General features: G+C 44.5%; 1 protein-coding gene and 1 long non-coding RNA gene across 2 annotated transcripts in view; one reads left to right on the forward strand and one right to left on the reverse strand.

The window, feature by feature from the left end:
- The window catches only part of LOC129669804 (uncharacterized), a 2,759-nt gene extending 711 nt beyond the window's left edge, over positions 1 to 2,048 (reverse strand). Inside the window, exons 1-2 of the long non-coding RNA XR_008719079.1 lie at positions 1,812 to 2,048; positions 1,079 to 1,157 (exon numbers count right to left, since the gene is read on the reverse strand). This is a non-coding gene — a long non-coding RNA (uncharacterized LOC129669804). The remainder of the gene's footprint in view (positions 1 to 1,078; positions 1,158 to 1,811) is intronic.
- A 3,293-nt stretch (positions 2,049 to 5,341) lies between these two features.
- Kdm5b (lysine demethylase 5B) overlaps positions 5,342 to 24,053 on the forward strand; it is a 73,038-nt gene continuing 54,326 nt past the window's right edge. Inside the window, exon 1 of the mRNA XM_055598075.1 lies at positions 5,342 to 5,644. Within this exon, the coding sequence (XP_055454050.1) occupies positions 5,441 to 5,644 (204 nt within the window). The 5' untranslated portion in view covers positions 5,342 to 5,440. The remainder of the gene's footprint in view (positions 5,645 to 24,053) is intronic.

Genomic DNA, 24,053 nt, shown 5'->3' on the forward strand with positions numbered 1-24,053 from the left:
ACACACACACACACACACACACACACACACACACACACACACACACACACACACGCTGTTCATGCCAAAGAAGAAAGAGCGCTGTTGGATAAACAGGGGATAGGGCTTTCCTCTCACCCTTCAGGAGCGCGAGATTGCTCCTTGGCCTTGAACTAAGAAAGGCTGAAGCAGGAGGACTGCTTTGCGTTTGAGGTCAGGCTGGGTTACATTGTGAATCTGAGGCCATTCTGAGTTGCACAGCAAGACCCTGTCTCAAAAACAAAACAGCATACAAATACTCAACACTGTTCCTTGAGAGTGTCAGGCCTCTAAAGTGGCCTGACTGGAATGGGAAGAAAAGCCTGAAGCTCAAGCCTTGGCGCGGGTTGCTTTGCCCCTCCCAGCCTGTGGGTGGGTAGGGCCTGAACCACCGTGGGAACTTTCCGCTTGAGTGTGTCTGATCCACACAAGGGTCTAGTTCTTTGGGCCTCACGCCCAGGTACACCGAAGGTGTAAGTTTTCTGGCTTTCAATTGAGCTGAGTCAGCCGAGATTCCAGGAGTGTCGAGGGGGAGGGTTCGGGACGGTAGCTCTGGTGCAGCGCTGGTCTAGGAAAGGTCTCCCCCCACCTCCCCTGCCTGTGTGTTGCATAAATGTGTAGGGGCGAGGCAGTGGTTTTCAGTCAAAAGATGCCTTCCCAAGATCAGCTTTCCAAGGACAGAGGCCATAATGAGACCCTTCATCAGTGTCGGCTGGGGTGGGGACCAAAAGAGTACAGATAGCCCAGGCGGAGGCCTCGCAGCTGAGGAGAGATGCTGGCTCCTAGTGGAAGTGAGCAGGCCGGGAACAGGAAGGACACTTTATCTCACTGTAGTCACCTACTGCCTGGGCTATCTCAACACTCCTCCACCGTGCTGGGAGACTCTTCCTGTGGACAAGATGGACAAGCAGATTCTTCTTCATGTCCAGCCCAAAGCTTCATCCTCAGACAATTGGAGCCACAGAAACTCAAGGCCATTTCCCCAGCCTTTCAACAAATATTTGCGGAGCAGCCCCCACGTGCCCGGTACTGGCTTTATTCCTTCCCTCTAGCGGCTTACCAAGAGGTGGGGCACGCGCTGAGGAGGTAGCAGGGACTAGGAGCAATAAACCAGCAATAAAGAGCAGCAACAAGACGTTCTGGAAAGACACAAAACAAGTAAAGCAGGGGCACGTCCCATGGTTGCCCCAGGGGACACCTGACACCGAATATTACAGAGCACGTAAGGTGCTGAGTTCAGATCTTACCACTGAGCTAGGGATGAGAAACTGAGATGGTGCATCGCGGATACTTGGGAAAACAGGAGAGGGGGCGGGAAATAAACTGTGGTGGTAGACCCAACGCACCTCGAGGGCGCCCTGAAGTGAGGCCGGGCGGAAGGGTGGCATACGGGCGACAGCGGAGCCCCGTCGAGGCGGCAGCGGCGCAGAGGGGGTGGGGAGCGGGACCCACACGTGCGCTACGTGCTGCGTCGGCCGCCGCCTCCTCCCGGGCTGTTGGGGAGCCAGGCGTGCCCCCCTCATCCGTGGCGCAGACCCCGACCAAAGAGGGGGAGAGCGGGGGCGACGGAGAGCGAGAGGAAAGTCCCTCTTCGCGTTTGGAACCTAGAAGCCTGGGCTCCCCTGCGCGGCCACCGGAAGGAGCGAGGCCAGCGGCTCTTAGACCAGCGGCGGATTTAGGGCACAGGCTGCGCTCTTGGGGTGCAGGCCTGGGGTGGAACTCAGCCTGCTGGGGATGCCTGAGGTCAGACAGCTGAGTGGGCCGCAGGAAGACGTCGATCCCTAGAGATGTACCTAAAGGCTCTCCAGCACTCATGGGGTGGTTTGGGGGACGGAGTCCGGGGCGGAGGCGGAGTGTTGTCCAAGAGTAAGGAGGGGGTTTCTTGGAGACGTGGCACTCGGAGAGGGCTCGGTTCTACTCGGGCCGCCAGGGCTACAGCCCCGCTTTCCCCAGGAACCTGGCACCGTGTCTCCGCCCGGCCTCGCTCCCGGCCCTCTGGGAACCACAGACCCGGCACCTCCAGGCCGGGGTTACCGAGGTCCGGCCTCTGGGGCGTCCAGGCGGCCCCACACTAGACAATGCGGCCCGGGCCCCGCCCCCGGAGGCTGATGCGGCTCGGGCTGCGGCCAATCATCGCCTGTGGCTAGGCTCTTTAAAAAAAGAAGAGCCGGCCGCGGTGTGGCTGTCAGCTGGAGAGAGATCCCTCCGCCCATGTAAACACACATCATAAAGGGCAAGGGGAAGCGTCTTCTGTAGGGCGGGGGAGCTGTTGCCTCAGTAGAGGTCCCTCTCAGGCCCTAGGTTTTCTTTGCTAGCTTGGCAACCGCTGGCTTCCTCAGCGTCTCTTTGGGTCGATGTGGTGCCAAACAGCTGCTGCTTGATCTGAGAGCAGTAGTGTCTCATCATTTCGGATCACTACCGGAAATGGAGGCAGCAGGACTAGTAGACCTTGAAAGTTGGGAGTGAGATACCTAGTCCATAGACAACTGAGATTTTCCCCTAAGCTCGTACCCTTCAGTTTCATAGCCACAATTCATGTATGTCTAGAAGTCTCAAAGTTATAACCTACTTGGTTTGTAGGATGCTAACGTCGAGGGTAAAAGTCCTGTGCTCTCCCAACACAGAGAACGTGACAGGAAATCAACTCCAGGAAGACCCTCAACCGCACACAACCATGCAACACCCAGGGCCAAGAGCAACAATAAAAGATTTCCCTCAGCCAACATGATGGATCATCTGAAATTTCAGCCTTTGGGAATGAGGTCAGGCTGGGCTCCACTGTGAACTTCAGGCCAGCTTTGGCTACAAGTATGCAATCCTGTCTCAATTTTCCCCCTCCTCAATATATTATCATGAAAAATAAACCAGCAAGGTTAAAAAATGTGGCAAGCCGGGTGATGTGACACATGCCTTTAATCCTAGCACCTTTGAGTTTAAAGCCAGCCTGGTCTATGTAAGTGAGTTTCAGGTTAGTCAGAAATAGTAAAACCTTGACTTAAAAAAGGGCAAATTCTTTGATAACTTTTACCTAGATTGCCCCACGATTTTATAGCCTGTGCCACCTTATCTTACAACGATGATTAAAAAAAAAAAAAATAGGTTGCTACCTGGTTCTTTTGGTTCCATCTCATCTGCAGGCAGGAGCACGAAAAGGCTTATTCAGGCTCCCAAGCCCTGGGAAGCTAAGAAAAGGTTTGCTTTCTCCAGGAATCACTGAACTGTTTTGGAGGCCAGGTATCTCTAAGAAGTTCATTAAAGAATAAGGATGTCTCCCTTTATTGAAAAATGTGTTTTGTACTTTTGTATTTTAAAAATACTTTAAAATTTGTATTTATGTGGTCTGGAGAGATGGCTCAGAGGTTAAAAACACTCACTGTTCTTCCAAAGGTCCTGAGTTCAATTCCCAGCCACCACGTAGTGGCTCATAACTATCTATAGTAAGATCTGGTGTGCAGGCAGAATGTTGTAGAAATAATAAATCTTTACAAAATTTGTATGTATATGTATATGTGTGTGTTGTCTGTAGAGGCCAGAAGAGATCCCTGAAGCTGGAATGAGGAGGCAGTTATGAGGTGATGTACATTGGATCTGGAAACTCAAATTTATGTCTTCTAAGGCAGAAGCAAAATGTCCTTAACCAGCTGAGCCATCTCTCTAGGCTCCTTGTTTTTTGATGCAGAAACCCTTTATGTAGATCTGGCTGGCCTGGAACTTGGTGTAGATCAAGCTGGCTTCAGCCATCCAAGTGTTGGGTTTAAAGGCCTGTTGCCACCACACCTAGCTTCTTCCTTTTTTAAAAGCATAGTTTGTGTGTGAGGGGATACATCTGTAATCCCAGCACCTAAGAGATAAAGACAGGAGGATCAGGAAGATCAAAGTCATCTTTGGCTACATAGAGTGCCTACAGAGTGAGTTCCAAGACAGTCAGGGCTATGGAGAAACCTTGTCTCAAAAAACCAAAAACCAGCTGGGTGTGGTGATCTCAGCACTCTGGGAGGCAGATCTCTATGAGTTTGAGGCCAGCCTGGTCTACAAAGCGAGTCCAGGACAGCTAAGGCTAAACAGGGAAACTGTCTCTTGAAAAAAACAAAATAAAAACAAAACAACAACAAAAGAAAAAGAAAACCCAACAACCCCCTCCCCCCTCCCCCAATGCTAAGAGAGATCTTTTTCTTCCAGGCTAATCTGAAGGTCTCTGGATCCACGGATCCCTCTTTACAGAGAGACAGTGACAAATAGTGTTTCCATGAGTTGGTTGCTTTCTAGATTAAAGAAATAATCATTTCAGTATTGAAGTTCTACTGTCACCTTCTTTCGACTTTTTCTGGGAGCCATTCCCCAATTTTGTATTTCATAGTTCCTACCTTTTGGCACTTCATTGCTTGCTTTGAAACATTAGGATCATATCTCCAGTTCTGATCTCTTCAGTGTTCCTTTTAAGCTGTTGGAAATCTGCTGTCTGTATTGGAGACTTCTTTAGCTCAACGCACCTGTGTGAATATATCTTCTCTAGAATGGCATAATCTGGACACTTGTCTTAGCAATGCCAATTGGCCAGCTTCTACTCAGACAGATGCCAGGCCCTTAGTATGCTATCCTATGATCCCTTCCTAGTTTAACTTTTATTTCCTACAATTTCTTCCTTTTTTCCCCCCCAATCAGTAGCTGCTGACTTTATTTAGGCTCCATCATTTCTTGACTGGATTATCTCAAGATTCTTTTGCTCAAGTCCAACCTTGTATATATGTCTGTAGACTTCTGTGCAACACCCCCACTTTCCAATAAATAGTCTGAACTGTTGGAGTTGGGCACCTCACAGACCATAAACAATCCCACAAAGCACTTGCGCTTACCACAGTTACGAAAAGCGAGGGCTTGCAGTGTTATACTGTTCTGCCTGCCATTGTTTGCATCCATCCTTGCTGTTCGTGTGTCAAGCTCTTTCTCTAACTGGAGAACCCTCCTCAATTCCAGTACTCTATCTCTCGGGTTTTTCCTATGTAAACCCTTCGTGGAAAAGTGTATGACGTGATTAAATGATCGATTACAGATCTGTTCTCTCTACTAGCCTGTTAACTTCTTGAGAGCAAAAATTCTGAAACTTCAGTGGTCAACCGAACCATTTAGGCTAAAACCCATCCGAGCGGAAGGACCCTGCCCCTCCCGGTTAGGGGGCGGGGCGAGACCTGGCTCGGGGTGGCAGTGGGGACTTTTTTCCTCGCCGTGGCGGCGGAGGCGCACGGCGTGGGGTAGCGGCAAGACGTCGTCGGAGGAAGGCTGAAAAAGCCCTAGGTGCTGCCGTTGCTAGTAGAAGTCGGACTTGTCGCCCGAGCTGTGCGTGTGCACGGGTTTCGGACCGAGCGGAGCTCGCTGCCGCTGTCGCGGAGCCTGCCCCCTGCTCGCCCCTGCCCAAGTCGCGGTGATGGAGCCGGCCACCGCGCTGCCCCCAGGCCCGCGCTTGGCGCTGCCCCTCGGGGGCCCGGGCCCGCTGGGTGAGTTTCTGCCTCCCCCCGAGTGTCCGGTCTTCGAGCCCAGCTGGGAAGAGTTCGCGGACCCCTTCGCCTTCATCCACAAGATCCGGCCCATAGCCGAGCAGACGGGGATCTGTAAGGTGCGGCCGCCGCCGGTGAGTCAGCCAGCACCCCGGATCCTGCTCGCGGCTGGGGGGAGGGAGCGAGGACGCGGGGCCCGAGAGGCCCGAGGCGCGGGGGCGGGGAGCGGTTGCCCCGCGGGCCCGGCCAACTTTGGTGTCGCTCCGAGGGTGGGAGTTGCGGCGACGGGGGGCAAGGCGCGGGGGGCCGGCCCGGGTGGGATGCGGGCAGTGGGGACGGCGGGCTCCGGGGGCCGGGCCGTGCGGCTCCCGGGGGCCGGGGCTCTGCGTGGCCGGGCTGCTGTGCGGGCAGCTGCAGGAGCGCTGGCAGCCGCCGGGGTGGTCGCTGGGGAGCCCTCCCGGGCCCGGCTGAGGCGCGGGCGCGGAGGCAGGGCTCTGGGCTCGCCCGGCTCGGCGGCTGGTCCCTGCCTCCTCCCCGGGGTGCGGGGGTGTGTGATGGGTGGGGGTGGGGGACTTGCGAGTTGTCGTGTGAGGAGGAAAGTTTTCAATATGGCGGCGGGAGCCCCTGGTCCTTTGTGTGGTGGCGGCGTCGGCCCGGAGCTGCCCTCACCTGAGCGCCCCACCCTCCGGACCCGGGTCCCCACCACCACCTGGTCCCTGGGCCCTCGGGAGGCCCCGGGCCGAGCTGGGGCGGGGGGCGGCCGGCGCCGCTGGGGGCGGGGAGGAGCCGAGAGTCCGGCCTGGGGCGGTGTGTGGCTGGGGCGCAGGGGTCGGGGGCGCACTTTGGGGACTGTGGGTGCGAGCCAGGCGGCCGTCGCCCCAATGCTCGCCCGCCCTAGCGGACGCTCCCGCACGGACTTCGGGACGGACCGCGCCGCTCCCGGGGGAGGCCTGGCTGGGGCTGAGGTGGAGAGGCCGTGCACTTAGGGGAGATGTCAGGCGGGCTCCTGGCGATTTCGCCCTAGTCCCTAGCCCTCCCCTACGCGCCCCTCCGGCGGTGGCACTAGCGCCTCGAGCTTGGGGGCCTGTGAGGGGTGGGATGTCCCCGAAGACAGCCCTAACGGCTGCAACGTCCGCGGAGAGCCCGGCCCACTCCTTCCCTGTCCGTCCGCCCCCCCTCCCCCCCGCAGCCGGAACTGGATGCGCTGCGACACCCCAGGTTTTTCGCCTACCTTTTGGGATGGCCTGAGTCTGAGTTGGCCTAAGCGACCGTTGGACCGGCCGGGACGGTTGGAAAGGTTTAACTGCCTTGCCTACCGTTGAAGAAATTTCTATCTTTACCCCCTGCTCCCGCACAAGTGGAAGAAGACACCCCCACCCCCACCCCATCCCTTTCTCCCGTAAACTTACTCTTTGTAATGGCATTTTGAGTTGCGGGATTGTATATGTAGCTATTCCGTTCTACAAAAGCTGTTTGAGAGATCCCTGAATAAGCCTTATCTTTCCACTGCTCCCCCTTCACCCCCCGCCCCGGAAAAATTAAAACACAGACACCACATTTTAGTTTCTCTTGAACAACTTTGAAAACAGAAATGAAATGAATGCTTGAGAAAAATAACTGGTCCGGTCAGCTAGTATGGGGAAATGTTTGGAAGTAGATTCATTTCTCCTGGTCAAGTGGGCAGGGTCGATTGTTGTAGCTTAAAGGAAGGTCCGTTTCTGTTACTGTAGAAGTAACAGCAGGCCTGCAAAAGTTACGCCCTTGCCTGGCTAAACCTAAGGTTTTAATTTCGAAGACTCGACCATGTTTCAAACCTTGAACGATTTAGATTTATCCTAATGTATCAGGAAAGATGAATATGAATATTAGACGTTTGCATTAATGGGATTTTATTCAGAAATTAGGAAACTTGACCAAGTTACTAGAAACCAAAATATAAGAGGAGTTGGGTTCCTGTGAGTTGTCCTCCATGTTGGCATTGTGGCATTCTAGGGCTGGGGTGAGTCCTTTATCTTGCCTCCTTTGCCTTTTATAGAGCTATTTTCTTCGAAAAACAGTGTTGCTCTGGTTAGGTTTGGCTACGCGTTTCCTCATCTGGACCAGCAGATTAATGGCAGTCTTAGGATTTGTGTTCTGTTTTGCTTTTTTCCATTCTGAATGTCACACATGATGGCCACCATTTTGTATTGAGAATACTATATACTGCAGCCTGAGAGGAAAGGGGTAAAGAGGAAGAAATAATCTACAAACATAACTAGTGCTGTTTGGAGCCCTCCTTTGTGTGGAGGGGACTTGCTTCCTCCTTTGTTTAACAAACTCCTATGCCAATGTGCAAGAGTTTGCTAGTATTAGCTGTTGATATAACCACAAAAAAGAAAATCCAGAAGTTGTAGCTCTTGAATAGAGGGGTCCTGGAACAAAGGCTTTTTAAGAGACATAAACAGTCTTTGTTTAGGAAGTGTTTTGTGTTAGGAAAGCTGGGAACAAGTGGTTTCATATAGTTGAAAAGTGGCAACAGGATAAACCCTTAAGAAATATGAAATATTTACCATGGTGTAGCTTTATAATGTTTGTGTCCCTAGATCATTTCTGTTCGTTGAGTTTTTGGAACTCTAGTGGCGAAATTTAAAGGGAGATGTGGTGTACTTGTAGTAGGTGAGGGAGAGCAGTTCTATTTCCTTTTGTTCTTAGCTTTGTATCTTTTAGGGAGCCTCTGTGTGTACATGCTTTCTTAGGGTCTTAAGCTCCTTGGCTTGTGAAAACTTAGGATGTTTACATTATTTGTATAAGAGTGCATAAAAGTTGACAGAAATTTGTGAAAATCTAGTAAGGTAATGTGATAAAAATGAGTCAAGACTATATGCAAACTTCAAGTTTAAAGACAGTAATAAACATTTCAAAGAAGTAAAAGGGATAGCTAAACTTATTTTCTGAGGTGAGGCCTTTAAACATTAAACTTAATTTTGTTTATTTTCCTTTAAAATGCAGGTATTTCCCCATGCTTAGATGTTTAAGTACAAATGTTATTTTCACATTTGATGAGTATTTTTAGGGGTATTAATATTAGTCAAAAAGTTGGCAGCTCTGTAAATATCTTTTCGAATCTCTAATTTCATAATGTATTTGATAGCTTTAGTCACTTTCTTGCTTCCAGATATCTAACATGGCTACAGTTAGGCAGATTCCACAAATTTCTTTTTTGGCAATGACCAAAAGTCAGAGGTTTAAATCCAACCACAGATGGCACAATAAATGCTATTGTTTTATTTTTAACTTCCTTTGGTTGTCTGTTTGAATCCTTCGTCTACATCTTTATAGCTATGACGTGTAAGACTGTTGTAATTCAGTAAGCCTCTTTGAGTTAATTCCACCCTTGGGGAACAAGGAAGAACTTAAAAATACACTTTTTTTGTAAGAAGTGCTAATGACAACAGAGCTTGTGGAGGGTGGGGGATAGTGTCTCACTGTAGCTTTGCCAAGCCTTGAACTCAGATCTGTTGGGATTAAAGGTGTGAGCCACCACACCTGGCTCTTTTTTTCAAAGACAGGGTTTCTCTATGTAGCCATGGCTGTTTTGAAACTAAGAGATCCACCTGCCTCTGCCTCCCTGGCGACAGGATTAAAGGTGTGGGCCACCACTGCCCAGCTTTTTTTTTTTTTCCAACCAGTTAAGCTGGTGAGGTGCCTAATACCTTTAATTCCAGCACTCACTCCTCAAACTCATGTGAGTTTGAGGCCAGCTTGGACAGCCAGGGCTACACACAGATAAGCAAAACCAAAACCAAAAACCAAAAACATTTTATTTGTGTGTGTGTACATTTGCATACATGTACTCATGGTATACTACAGTGCAGGTACGGAGATAAGACAATTTGTAGAAGTCTGGTCTCCTACCATGTGGGTTCTGGGGTCAAATTCATCAGAATGCTTGCATGTTTAAAGGGCAGTAAAAGTCAAGGATGTTTGAAATATAGGAATAATAGGTAAAAATTTGTCAAAGTGGGAAACTTTCTTTTAGAGGGTTTAACATATATGTACATATATATATATAATATATATATATATATATATATAAAATATTTGGTTTATGTGCAATAGGATCATCTTGTAGACTTGTCACCATTTTTGGTTTTGTTCAGATTTATTTTTACTTTGTGTTTTTCCTACCTGTGTGCATGTGACCTTGGGCAAGCTTTTTGCCCACAGAGGCCAGAAGAGGGCATTGTATCTCCTGGAATTGAATTTAGAGAGGGTTGTACTCTGTCATCTAGGTGTGGGAACCAAACCTGGGCCCTTTGCAGCCACCAAGTGCTCTTAGCTACTGAACCGTCTTTGCAGCCACCCATTGCTGTTCTAGTTGGTCCACATTAGGATTTATAGAGAAAAATAAGTGAGGGTTTAGTGTGGTGGCATACCGATAATGTCAGCACTCAGGAGGCAGAGGCAGGCAGATCTCAGACCAGCCTAATCTACTTAACAGTTCCAGGTCAGCCAGGATTACATAGAAAGACCTTGCCTAAAAACAAAACAAAACAAAAGGCTGAAGAGATGTCTCAGATTAAGAGCACTTGTTGTTCTTCCTGAAGACCCAGGTTTGATTCCGAGTACTCACTTGGTGGCTTACAAGCATCTGTAAATCGAGTTCCATGGGATCTGAGGTTGTCATCTGACCTCTACAGGCCTATATGGTGTTCAAATATACATGCAGGCAAACAACACATAAACCTTAAACATTTAAGGGATGAAGAAGTGGCTCTGTGATTAAGAGCTATTTACCATGCAAACAGGAGGACTGGCATTCCTATTCAAATATCTACATAACAAATTAATTATGGCCCTACATTCCCTTGTAGTCCCAGCACTGAGCAGGGAGTAGACAGGAGGGTTGCTGGGGTTTCCCTGGTTTGCAGCCTAATCCAGAGAGTATGCAGGTAAGAAATGAGGCAGAGAATGATAGAGGACTGCACTTGAGGGCCTCCTCTGGTCTTGTTGCACTTGAACATCAGCCATGCAGCCCATTCACACACGTACATACATGCTCTTCCTGTGCTAAACTTAATCATTTAAACTTTTTTTCTGGATATGAGGACTAGTTTTTTTTATAAACTACCAGAACATAAATAAAAAAAAATTTTTTTGCATAAATAAAATTTTAAGCTATTGTTTGTGCCTGTGTTTGTGTTTGCTGGGGGAGGAGGGAGCAGGTGCGCACGTGTGCCGCTGTGGAGGCCAGAGGACAACTTTGGGGTTGTTTTCTCATTCTCTCTTGTTCTGGAGCCAGGTGCTGTTTCTTTCTGCCAGGTGTACTTCTGGCTAGCCAGCTAGAAAGCTTCAGAGTGCTGGGATGGGAGGACAGATGCATGCCACATCTGTTTTTTGATAGGGGTCCCAGGGACCAACCTCACGTTGTTAGGCTTGTGCAACAAGTGTTTTCACTCACTGTGCCTCTCACCATCCCCTAACTTTTTTTTTTAATTACAAAAAGTTACAAGTATAGGAATTAGTTCCTGTAGCTATTTCTAAATAAAGGCAGAAAGAACAATAGTCTGGGAATGAGGACCAAAGCAGTTGTAGAGACCTTCTGGGGTTGGCTTTTGTCTGTTGCAGTTACAGGTAATATTGGAGCAATTCAAAGTGAGCTTTCTAGTATTTAATGAGTGATGGTCACTTTTTCGTTAGTGTGGGGTTATCGATAAGTTCTTGGGTTTTACCCAGTGCTTTTGTTGCCTTTTGACAGTTTTTGGAACTTGTAAAGAAACTTGAGCATCCTGAAAACCTTAGCAGGTAGAGGTATTTCCTGTTCTTGTTCCGTTGCTAGAACTGGCCATATTTTAGCTCAGATATGTCACACTGACCATTTTGTCTCACAGAACAGTTGAGAGTCAGGAGGGCTCAGGAAAGAGAATGAAGTGCCTTTCCGAGGTGTTGGTTAGGTTGTTAGGTAACTAACAGGTTAGTAGTTTAGCTTTCGGCATTGATAGTGTAATTGCTGTGAGAAAAATTGCTATTTAGTATTTTATGTGGTATTTTTTTTTTCCTCCCATGGTACTGAGGATGGAAACAAGGCCTTGTTCCTATCAGGCAGGTTCTCTAGCACTGAGGGCTATGTATCCTCAGTCCTTTTTTTTTTTTTTTTTTTCCCCTTCTCGAGACAGGGTTTCTCTATGTGGCCCTAGCTGTCCTGGACTTGCTTTGAGACCAGACTTTTGAGCCTCAGACGCACAGTGATCTGCCTTCTGCTTCCCCGAGTGCTGGGATTAAGGTATGTGCCACCAAGTCAGGCTGGGTTTTGATATATTTTTTTTTTGTTTTTGCAAGAGGGTTTCTCTGTGTAGCCCTGGCTGTCATGGAACTTGCTCTGTAGACCAGGCTGGCCTCCAGCTGGTAAAGATTAACTTGCCTCTGCCTCCCTAGTGCTTGCTCCGCCACCACTGCCCAGAAGGTTTTAATATTTTTATTAGATTAGCCTGGAACTCCCAGAGTAGCCCAGGCTGCCCTCAAACTCAGTGTTTATCACCATACTGGGCAAACATTTAATTTTAATTTTAAATTAGATTGTATGCCAGCCATGATGATGATGATGATGATGATGCAGTCTGCAATCCTAGCATTTAAGGCAAGAGGATATGATTGGGTAAGGCTAGGTGCTAATTTCTTAAATCTATTTCTAACAAGAAATATTTTGTGGGGATAAAAATTATCAAACTGAGGATGAGCGTGTGTTGTGTGTATTTATTCTTAGAAGTCACTTTATTATGTAAAAGGGAGGAGCTGGTTTAGAAGTTTTTAAAGGTGCCTAGAGTTGCTTTTGTGTTTTTGTGGGTCTGTAATCATGTTCACTTGTGCAAATGAGGGTGTGTGCAGTTCACATCTCCTGCTTGAGCAGGTCAGAGAGTAACCTTGAATGTTGGTCCTTGCTTTTTTGTTTGAGATAGTCTCTTTGTTTCCACTCTGTATGTCAGGCTACCTAGTCTTCACACTTCTGGGAATTCTGTCTCTCCATCTTCCCATTGAGACACTGGAATTATGTATGGATACTGTCTCCGTATGTTTGATTTTTGCCTGGGTTCTGAGGATTCGAATTAAAATCTTCATGTTTGTGCAGCAAGCACTTTTACCTACTGAGCTAGCCCTAGTATTTTTTAATCTGATTGCATCATGACCTTGGATAAAGTCTGTTTACCCCAGTGTGTATACCTTCTCATCCGGCTCTAAAGGGATCTGACACTGACCTAGGGCTACTGTCTAGATTAATTAATGGATTGCAGGAGCTTAATCTTAGTTGTTTTTTTTTTTTTTTTCCCTTCCCTTGCCCATTGCTAAGAAGAATCTAGGAACAAATGAAGCAAGATGAAACTCAGGGCCAAATACACATCCCTCATTTTCCTGCAGTGAAGTTTGCTTTTTTTTTTAAATGGAACTTAGGAAAGGCAAAAGCCCAACATCAAAACTAGAACAAGAACTTGGCATGGTGATGCATGTCTGTAATTCAGCATTAGTTTAGAGGCAGGTGGATCAGTTAGGTCGGCCTGGGTTATATAATGAGTTCTAGGTTAGTTTAGTTTTGGAAATGTGTAAGATCTCACAATCTCATCTCCAACCCCCCAACCCTAGAATAATATCTGGGTGTGGTAGCTTATTCCCAGCATTCAGGAAGCAGACAGAATCATGAGTTCTAGACCAATCCAAGTTATATAGTGAAAACTTGGTTGAAAAGCTCGAACTAGGGCTGGGCAGTGGTTGTGCCCACCTTTAATCCTTGCACTTGGGAGGCAGAGGCAAGCAGATCTCTGAGTTCCAGGACAGTCAGGGCTGTGTTACACAGAGAAACCCTGTTCTGTTTGAAAGAACGAGCATCCCCCCACTCCCAATAAAGCAAGAACAAACAAACCCAAACCAGGGGGTACTAGAGTATGAAAGGTTAACTGAAGGTGGATCGCCAAGGGGAAATCATTAATCATGGTGAGACTTTTCAGTGATGTGTCTGTTTTGGGGCTATCTGCACTGCTGTAAGTAATCCCTCAGCCATTCTCCTCTAAGCCCAATAAATTCACTGAAAGAAAACCCACACAGAGAGTCTCCCGGGACTGTATATATGTAACAAATATAATCCTTGTTTTTATTTATTCATTTAAGAGGGGCTCATGTAATCAAAGTGTTCATGAACTTCTTATGTCCCAGATATTGGATTATAGCTATTCATCGTCATAGTCTTGTTCTTAACATTCCTTAGTTGTTCCTAGTTCTTTGTCTAGGGTTGAGATTCCATGGGATTTTCTTCTTTAATGTTAGCATGTCTTGCTGTCAATGTTTAGGCAGCCATGTTGATGAGTCTTTATGGGTTTAACTTCTCTGACATTTCTAAGAGAAGATCATATCAAACTTCCTATTCCCCTGACTTGTAGGTTTTCCACCTCCTCTTACTAAGATTCCTGAACCTTTGTTGTAGATGCATCAGTTGGAGCTGGGTACCTGGGTACCACACTTGTTATCTTGCCTAGTTTTGTGTAATGGTTTCTGTTGAAGTCTTTGAGAGGGTGAGACCTACAATTATCTGTGGGCTTTTTATTAAGGTCCCGCGAGATAGTGACATATCCTATAGTTTGAAGTCGTGAAACACGTTTTTATTCTCATCATGTAATGCCAGAAACAAAGAACAAATCCCTGTTAAAACCCATAATTACAAGGGTCTTCTAGTTTTCTGTATGGTTATACAGCTCATCATTTAGTGATATTTAAACCAGATGCCAACTTTTTTTTTTTCCAAGCTATATTTGAAGGTAAAAGGCAGAAAGAGTAGTTGCTTTTTCTTAGCATCTGTACTCTAATACCTTATTTTATAAGGCAAGACATGAGAGTAGAGAATGAAAAACGTGTGTATAGAATTTTTGAAGTAGGGGCTAGAGAGATGGCTCAGAGGTTAAGAGCCATCTTAACCTTGCTCTTCTAGAAGTCCCGAGTTCAATTCCCAGTAACCACACGGTGGCTCACAACCATCTATAACAAGATGTGGTGCCCTCTTCTGGCCTTCAGGTGTACATGCAGGCAGAACACTATATGTAATAAAATAAATAAATCTAAAAAAAAGAATTTTTGAAGTATAACCTTTAGTTTGTCAGTTTTTTTTAAAGTTTTATTTATTTATACACATGAGCACTCAATTTGCATGTACACCTGCCTAACAGAAGGGGGCATCAGATCCAATTATAGATGGTTGTCAGCCACCATGTGGTTTCTGGGAATTGAACTCGACCTCTGGACTGCGCTCTTAACTGCTGAGCCATCTCTCCAGCCCCTAACCTCTACTTTGTAAAATTGAAAGTATTTAAGATTTTCCCTCTCCTTGAGGCACTCATCCAATATTATGATGCATTTTGGACAAATGGAGAAAAGTCACCAGTTGCCAGTGGGAGGATAGCTTCAGGGATTAGTGTAGAGATAGTGGGTTTGGGCTTTATTTTCTTAATTATATTTGGATTTTATTCATTCTCTTGGTTCTTGTGTTACTGCTTTACTGCCTTTTTCTTTCATTGTTAATCTTCACGCATTCTATCTTTGATGTATGTAATAGATAATTGTTCATTTGTTGTTGTTTTGGTTTTTGAGACAGGGTTTTTCTGTGTAGCCTTGGCTGTCCTGGACTCACTTTGTAGAGCAGGCTGGCCCCAAACTCACAGATTAATTTTTCTATAGCCAAGGCTGGCTTCAAACTCCAGAACCTCATGCCTCCCATACCAAGTGCTGGGAGTCGCAGGTGTATGCCATTGTGTACAACTCTAACAGTGTTAATGTAGCTTTTCCTCCTGGTTTCTGAAGCATAGATACAGGGAAATCAAGAAAAATAGTAAGCTACACGTGTTCGACGGCAGAGCATCATTTTAGAGTTTCAGGGAACCCTGGCTGGGTTCTCGCAGACGGTCACTTGGAGCTCCTGGTTCCCCTGCGGCCAGGTGTATGTCTGTGTGTGCAGGGCACATGTGATAGACTAACTGTTGGGAATTGCTTCTCTTTCCACCTGTGGGTCAGCTCAGTTTGTCAGGCTTGATGGCTAGTGCCTTTATCCATTTATAGAGCATAACTTGTTGATACCAAGCAACCATTTAAATGATGGCCAGTTTATCTGGCTGCAATTTTTTCATATTTTAGAGTAATAAAGGCAGAGTTATTTTGGAGCTGGGTATGGTGATTCACCCCTGTAATTCCAGCACTCAGGGAGACTGAAGCAGGCTGGTTTACAAAGCAAGTTCAGGACAGCCAAGGCTACACAGGGAAACCCTGTCTCAAAAACAAAACAAAACATAAAACTAAAACCAAGTTCTTTTGAAATGTAGCAGTAAATGTGAATGAAGTAAAGCAATTGACAATGCTAGACAACAACGACTACAGTATTTAACACAGCATGGTTTAGGGTGTTGTGGGATGAAAAGGGAAAGGCCCACTTACAATCTTTAATTGATCATCCTATTACATCCTTTCACATGAAAACTTACATACTTGTAAGCCTACATGTGGGAGGCTGAGTCAGGTATAAGCAGGAATATTTGTCTCAGAAAAAAGAACAAAAATTTGTAAAAAGCAAGAGATCTAACCCTGAAGTCATTGATTGCCTTTTGCATATTTGTGCTGCTATAACAAAATATTTGATACTTTCTAAGTAGTAATAAAAATTTTGTAATTTGTCAAGTCTGGGAAATCTAGATTAGGCTCTTTGCTAGGTTTCATCTCTTAGAAGGGCTAGCTAGGTCTCTGCACTCAAGTTAGGATACTTGGAACGCTGTGTGCTCCTTTGTAAGAGTAGTAAAAGGAGATGTAGACTAGTTACATAAGGTCTCTAAATCTACAAGCAGGCTCTGACATCATGATTTAACCCACTCTCAATGACCCCACCTCTTAATATTATTACATCAGTTATTAAGTTTCAACACATGAATGCTCAGGTGGGCACAGGCATATTAAGGAGCAGGGTCAAAATGCTCACCTAGGTTGTGTGTTTGATCCTCAGCATACTTTAGCCTTGAGTGGTGGTACAGACCTTAAATCCCATTACTCTTGGAGATAAAGGCAGGATGATTACACGTTTGTGCTAGGACCCTGCCAAAAAAAAAAATATATATATATATATATAAAAATATATATATATATATATGTGTGTGTGTGTGTGTGTGTGTGTGTGTGTGTGTGTGTGTGTGTGTAATATGTTGAGTAGACTGACAATTTGCCTTTTGTAAATATTAGGACTACTGAGAATTCCTAGTCCCTTCCAGTTCAGGTTTAAGTTCAATACTATTGCGGATTACACGTTTATCCAAAGTAATTGTCTCCATTCTTAATGTTACTTATCAGGGCTAAGTATCTGTTAGGAAATATGTTGCATCTAGTGAAGTATGGTTTACTGTTTATCCTTTTTAACTACAATTTTAAATGTGTCTGTAGTATATGTCCTGTGGAAAAGAGTACAACAGTCTTTCATTTATTTATTTTTAATGATTCATTTATTTTTGCTTTATGTGCATTGCTGTTTCTCTGTGTAACCCTGATTGTTCTGGAACTCATTCTGTAGACCAGGCTGGCCTCAAACTCAGAGATCCTTCTGCCTCTGACTCCCAAATGCTAGGATTAAAGGCATTTGTCATCATCACCTGGCAAAATGAGCTTTTCAAAATTCATGTACATGAAATGCCTCCCCCTAAGGCAGAGTTTGAGAGGTCAGCATTGGAGGTGAGGAAGACAAGATTTTTATAAATCTTAAGGGTAGGGTGTTTTTAAATGGGGGATTTGGCAGGCAAAATTGGTGGGGTTACAGGAGAAGAACATAAGCATAACAAGTTAGTCATAACAGCCTCCTGAGACAAAGACACGATTGCAAGATGGGCATAAGGGAGTCAAAACAACCTTTTGAAACAAAGGTAGATTTGCAAGATTGTTATAAAAAACTTTTTGAGGGGGCTGGAGAGATGGCTCAGTGGTTAAGAGCATTGTCTGTTCTTCCAAAGGACCTGGGTTCAATTCCCAGCACCCACATGGCAGCTCACAACTGTCTGTAATGCCAGTTCTAACAGATCTGACACCTTTACACAAATGCACATAAAATAAAAAATTAAAAAAAAAACTTTTTGAAACAAAGACATGATCACCGTTTCTGGAACAGGCAGTCCAGAACCATTTGTAGTTAAGGTTACAGGTGGAGCATAGCCCAATCCTTAATCATAAATAGCTGTGAATCTTGTTTGTCTTTACTGTAAGATGGCTTTTAGGCCCAAGATGGAGGCAGGCTTGTTCTTTAGTCAGAGAACAACAATCAGGAGTGAGTTCTACCTTGTTGACACGGGTCTCTTGGCTTTTTTCTGCATTGTATTCCAGGCTAACTCACCTGAGAAACACGGTAAATTCCCCTGTCTCTACCTCCTGCCTCTCTGTAAGGATGCTAGGATCACAAATGGCTACCTCCTCCTTACCTTACCTGGGTTTTTTGCATTGCATCTAGGTTGTTTGTTGTTAGGTTTGCATAGCATGCATGTTTACCATGCATGTCCCTTAAATGTTCTTTGAAATAAGTTGTTTAAAACTGAAGGCTTTGGGTCAGCAAAATTGCTAAGTGAATAAGGATATCTGCAGGCAAGGCTAACAAGCTGAGTTCAGTCCCCAGAACCCAAACAATGGAAGGAGAGAATGAGATTCTGCAGATTTCCTTGAAGACACACACACACACACACACACACACACACACACACACTAAAAAGTTGAAGAAAAACAACAAAGTGGTGGCTTAGCGCTCTAGAGGCCAAGGCAGGAAGGAATATTGTGAGTTCAAGCCCAGCCTGGGCATCATATCAAGACTCAAAGCAAAATAAGCAGAAAAATTGGCTTTCCTGGGTTGCCTCTATTAATCTGTACATTTTTTATTTTGTACTGCTGGTTGCTGGTGCACACTGAGCAAAAACTCTGCTTCTGCTGATAAACTACATTGCTCCATAGCTGAATCACTTTTTCCCCTCCTTTTTTTTCTTTTTACCTTTTTTTTTTTTTTCAAAATAAGGTTTCTCTGTGTAGCTTTGGCTGTCCTGGACTCTTTGTAGACCAGGCTAGCCTCACAGAAATCTGCTTGTCTTTGCCTCCCTGAGTGCTGGGATTAAAGCCGGGTGCCACTATGCCTGGCTCTTCTTTTTGCTTGTTCGTTTGTTTTCTCTTTGGAGACAGTGCTGTACTCTGTAGCGTAAATGGCCTTCAAGTTATGGTGACTCTTATACTTCAGTTCCCCAGTGATAGTTATATAAACACAACAGCATCTTACCTGTTACAGCTCTGTTGTTGAGACAGGTTCTCATGAAGCTAAAGCTGACCTGGAACTCCCCTGTGTTGCAGAGGTTGATATTTCTTCTACCTTCCCAGTACTGGGATTGCAGACATGTGCCACTACTCTAGTTTTATTTTATTTTTAAATAGCTTTATTTATTTTATGTTTTGAGTGTTCTGCTTGCATGGTGGTGGAAACAGCCGTGGTCCTCTGCAACAGCGGCGAGTGCTCTTAACCACCAAGCCTTCTCCCAGCCTCCTGAGTTCTAATTTGAGAAAATGTTTTGTGCCTTGGAATTTATTTTGAGAAAGGGACTTACTATGTAGCCTAGGCTAACCTTGAACCTAGATCCTTTTGCCTTGGACTTTTGAGTGCTGGAGTTACAGTACTCCCACTCCAGACTTTACTAATGATAGTAGTAAATGTTAGTGCTGTGCTGTCATTATTGTTATGTGTGTGCAGATGCTCACATCACTTTTCCTGGGAACATGCGAAACAGCACATCAAATGGAGATCAGAAAACAATTTTTGGGAATTGGTTTTCTCCTTCCACTGTAGGATCAGACTTAGGTGATCAGGCTTACATAACAAGGACTTTTACCTGCTGAGCTATCTTACTGGCCCTGGATTTTTTTTTTTTCTTTTTTTCTCTCCAAGACCGGATTTCACTATGTAGACCACACTGGCCTCTACTCTACCTGCCTCTACCTTCCAAGTGCTGAGATTGGTGTGTGCCACTACACCTGACTTGAATTTGGTACTTTTAATTCAGCTGTTGAAAGTCTACAAATGAAACTGGTAGTGCGCAGCTGTAATGACCAGCAGGAGGATGTCAGGCTACATACAGGACCCAGGCTCATAAAAGAGAAGCAAAGCAAATATCCTTGTTCTGGGCCTAGTAAAAATGTATTCTCTATACATATAATAATATATGTATAATAAATAATAAGATAATAAATAATCTTTTTTTGTTTGTTTTGTTTTTGTGTGTGCTGGGTTCACTTTACATGAACAAGTTCACAGGAAAGCAGAAACCAGAACTGGATGTATGTTAGGGTGTCTTCTTTTATTATTTCTCTCAGCCTTAGGACCCTGGACACAGTCTCTCACTGAGCCAGAAGAGCTGGCCTTTCCAGCTAGGCGGGCTTGCCAGAAAGCTCTGCTGATCTGTCTGTCTCCATCCTGTCTAAAATCATGCCTGCCTTTTTATGTAGGTGCTGGGGAGTCAAACCCAAGTCTTTGTTTGCAGAGCAAGCATTCTGACCCATTGGGCTGTCTGCTTAGCTCCTTCACCTATCTTTTGCTTCTATGAAGTGAAATGAAGTGTTTCTAATCTTAAGGACCAATAATACATTTTAAATCCCAGTACTTGAGGGGCATAAGCAGGTGGATCTCTGAGTTTAAGGCCAGTCTGTTCTACATAGTGAGTTCTAGGCCAGCCAGGGATATACATGGTGAGACTCAAGAAAAGACAACTAAACATGATGTTACAAAAGGATGGAATAGTAGAACACAAAAGGGATATTTTAAAAAGAAATAAATATGAATAAAGGATAAAGTGTGAGTTTCCATCAATAAAATAATGTGTCATACTAATCTAAGATATTAATAAACAGAAACCAGTTCGTCATTTTTCTGTAAAACTAAAACTTCTAAAAATCCCTATTAAGGATTATTTTGGTCATTATGTTTTTAACTCTTGTGACACAAATAGAAGTGCTCTCAAGGATAAGGGTGGCTGGGAATATATAGTCCAGTGGTACAGCACTTGTATACAACTGTCGCACGCCTTAAGCCCCAGGGCTTGATGTGTAACACCACTATTGATTTGTAGGGGGGTGGGTGTTAGAGAGATGCTCTGTTAAATGCACTGGCTGCTCTTCTGTAGGATCCCCTTTATCTCCTAGCACCCATTTGGCAGGTCACAACTTGTCACTCCAGTTCCTTGACAGCCTCCTCAGGACTTAAGGGGCACTGCGCACACTTGGTGCAGAAACTTACACATAGACAAAACACCCGTATATGAATGAATACATTAGGAAAAAGCAATACAAAGGGACCTCTTGGACCACCAGAACATTATATGTGTGCATTGGCCTCCACTGGAGCTGAGAGTTACAAGTGGTTTTGAGCCACCTGATGTGGGTGCTCGGAATTGAACTTGGGTGCTCTGTAGGAGCAGAAGGTGCTCCCGCTTTGCTGGCCATTTCTCGAGCCCTTTATTTTATCTTTATTATTTATTTATTTATGTTTCTCTGTGTGTGCGCACACAGCGCGCCCTGGTAGACATGGAAGTCCAAGAACCATTTTCCAGAATTGCTGTTCCTCTCCTTTTGCTCTGTGGGTCCTGGGATTGAATTTAAAGCTGGCAGGCTTTGTGACAACTGCTTTACCTGCTGAGCCCTCTCACTGGCCCAACACTCTGCAGTGAGAAAGCACCTAAGTTGTTTCATGTATGCACTTCTTAAATCCTTATTAAGGTGGTCATAACTGGTCACCCTCAGCTGAAAAGACTGCTAACTTACCTTAAAATACCCCCTAAGACAGATTTCTTTGGACCTTAACAATTTTGCACTGGAGTTTTGTGTTCCTAAAAACCTATAAACTATAAGCAATGAAATCTACTTTTACCTCTGCTGGCATTGGATTGTAATCCTGTGAGTATATACTTCTAATGATGAAAATAAATAGATTAACATAATAAATAAATGAAAAAGAAAGAACCTATTCCCCCTGTAATACTGATGAATTTCACACAATATATGCAATTAGAAAAATGTTTTGGTCCTAATGTTACTTTTTTTGAATTAGTAAGTGTAGGCTCCTTTTTTGGAAAGTTTTAAAAAATCTTATTTATTTTTTTTTTTTATTTATTGTTTTTTTCTAGACAGAGTTTCACCCTGTCACAGTCCTGGCTGTAGACCAAGCTGGCCTCAAATTCACAGAGGCACTCTGCCTCCTGAGTGCTGGGATTAAAGGCATGCATTACCAATGTCCCTGTTAAATTTTCGTATGTTTTGATCATATTCTTCCTGTCTTGGACTTTTGCCAGATTTTTCTCACCTCCCTACTAGCCCAACTTAATGTTCTCTCTTTTTCTCTTTCACTCTCTCAAAAACAAAAATGAAAATCAAAGCAAAAAGAAAAAAAATCCCTTTAAGACCAATAAAAAAAAAAAAAAAGGAAAAAAAAAAGCCAAAATGAAACTATAACCTTCCTCAAATATACACAGAAGCCCCACAAAGTTTCCTTTCTAGTTGCCCAACTACTCCTGGAGGCTTGCCTTGGAATGTGATTGAGAAACTCAGAGGCACTAAATTGGAGTAAATGGGGATTTTCCCTTTCCAAGCAGGTGTCAGTTGCAAATAGTCTCTTGGGTTAGGGGTCAGACTTTGGTCTACTTTTCCTTTTCTTTCCCCACCCCCAGAGACTTACTTATTTATTAATGTGCGCTCTATCTGCATATCTACCTGCAGGCCAGAAGACATCAGATCACATTATAGATGGTTGTGAGCCACCATGTGGGTGCTGGGAATTGAACTCAGGACCTCTGGAAGAGCAGGCAGTGCTCTTAACCACTGAGCCATCTCTCCAGCCCCCATTCTTCCTTTTCAGTGCTGGACTTTTGTCTGGTGTGGACCGGTGCAGGTCTTGTGCATGCTCTAAGTCTCTGAGTTCACATGTGCATCAGCCCTGTTGTTTGGAGTCAACCTCTGCCTCTGGCTCTTAGTCTTCACCTCTTCTTCCTTTATAGATCCCTTGTGTGGAGGGCTTTGGTAGATAAGTACTCCAAATTCTCACTCTCTGCACTGTCCATTTGTGGGTCTCAGTGTTAATTACTGTCCAATGCTAATAATTATTAGGGCTCAAAATGAAAATAGTGTTTTTGTAATAAGAAACATTTAAGGGATATTATAATATATTAACTATACAGATGCCAATAATTGGTTATCTACAGAAGAAATTCTTAGGGTTTTAAGAAGAATCTTGGGCATTCTTTGAAAGTTACTCTCACATGGGTTAGTTTTTGCTTTTGAACCATTGCAGTTAAAGGTGCCTTAAGTGTTTGCTGCTAAGTTAGTGTTGGGACTAAGGAAATGTTTACTTGTTTCTCAGTCCTCTCTGAGGATTTTCAGTCTTCAGCTTCTTCCTTAATTGCCTTCCCAAGGAACATATTTCTGAGTGCTAAGGATAATTAGCACTATCCCAAATAATTGGCATGCACCTATAATCCTAGAACTTGAAAGGCAGAGGCAGGCAGATCTCTGTGAGCTTGAGACCAGCCTAGTTTACAGAGTAAATTCCAGGACAGCCAAGGCTACACAGAGAAACAAACAAACAAAAAAAGGAGAATAACAGCCTTTAAATAATACAGTTCTCGTAATTTTTGTTTAAAAAGAGTTTAATTGTCAGGTGATGCATTCTATTAATCCCAGCACTCTGGAGGCAGAGGCAGGCACAGGTGGATCTCTGAGGCCAGCCTGGTCTACAGAGTGAGTTCCAGGAACTTGGGCCTGTACAGGGAAACCTGTCTCAAAAAAACAAAAAACAACAACCAACCAAAACTTTTAAGAAGTTTTAAAAGCAAAGGAAATGAAATCCCAGCAGGAAATTTACATAGGAATGAATGCTTTGTATTTATGAAAAAATTTTTTTTTAATTTCATTTCCTTTGAGACAAGGTCATGTTTTGTATCCCTGCTGGGCATAGTCTCAAACTTACAAGCAATCCTGCTTCAGCCTCCCAAATGCTGGGATTACAGATGTTGAGCCATACCAGACATACCTGGTTTCCTCTAAACTCTTATTACTTACAGTTGTAATGACAGTCTTGTTATTCTGTAAGAATGATTTGTGATCCACCTTATTAATAAGGGATAGTTTTGGGCTGGAGAGATTGCTCAGAGGTTAAGACCACTAGCTGTTCTTCCAAAGGTCCTGAGTTAATTCCCAGCAACCACATGGTGGCTCACACCATTTAAAAAATGATAACTGGCATGCAGGCAGAATACTCTAAATAATAAAGAAAATGTAAAAAAAAAAAAAAATAACATAGAATTTGCCAAGTATGTCTTATTTTTCTGTGATAGCTAAGTACCCAGATAGTGTGTAGTTTTGGTTTTTAGGCCAGGTGTGGTAGTATATGCCTCCAATCCCAGCAGAGGCAAGAAAACCACTTGACTTATTCCATGCATGCATGCATCCATCCACACACCCACCCACACACATAGAAAGTTCCAGGTTAGTCAG

Source organism: Psammomys obesus, unplaced genomic scaffold, assembly GCF_907164565.1.
Source record: "Psammomys obesus unplaced genomic scaffold, mPsaObe1.curated_primary_1811, whole genome shotgun sequence".
NCBI classification, from domain to species: Eukaryota; Metazoa; Chordata; class Mammalia; order Rodentia; family Muridae; genus Psammomys; species Psammomys obesus.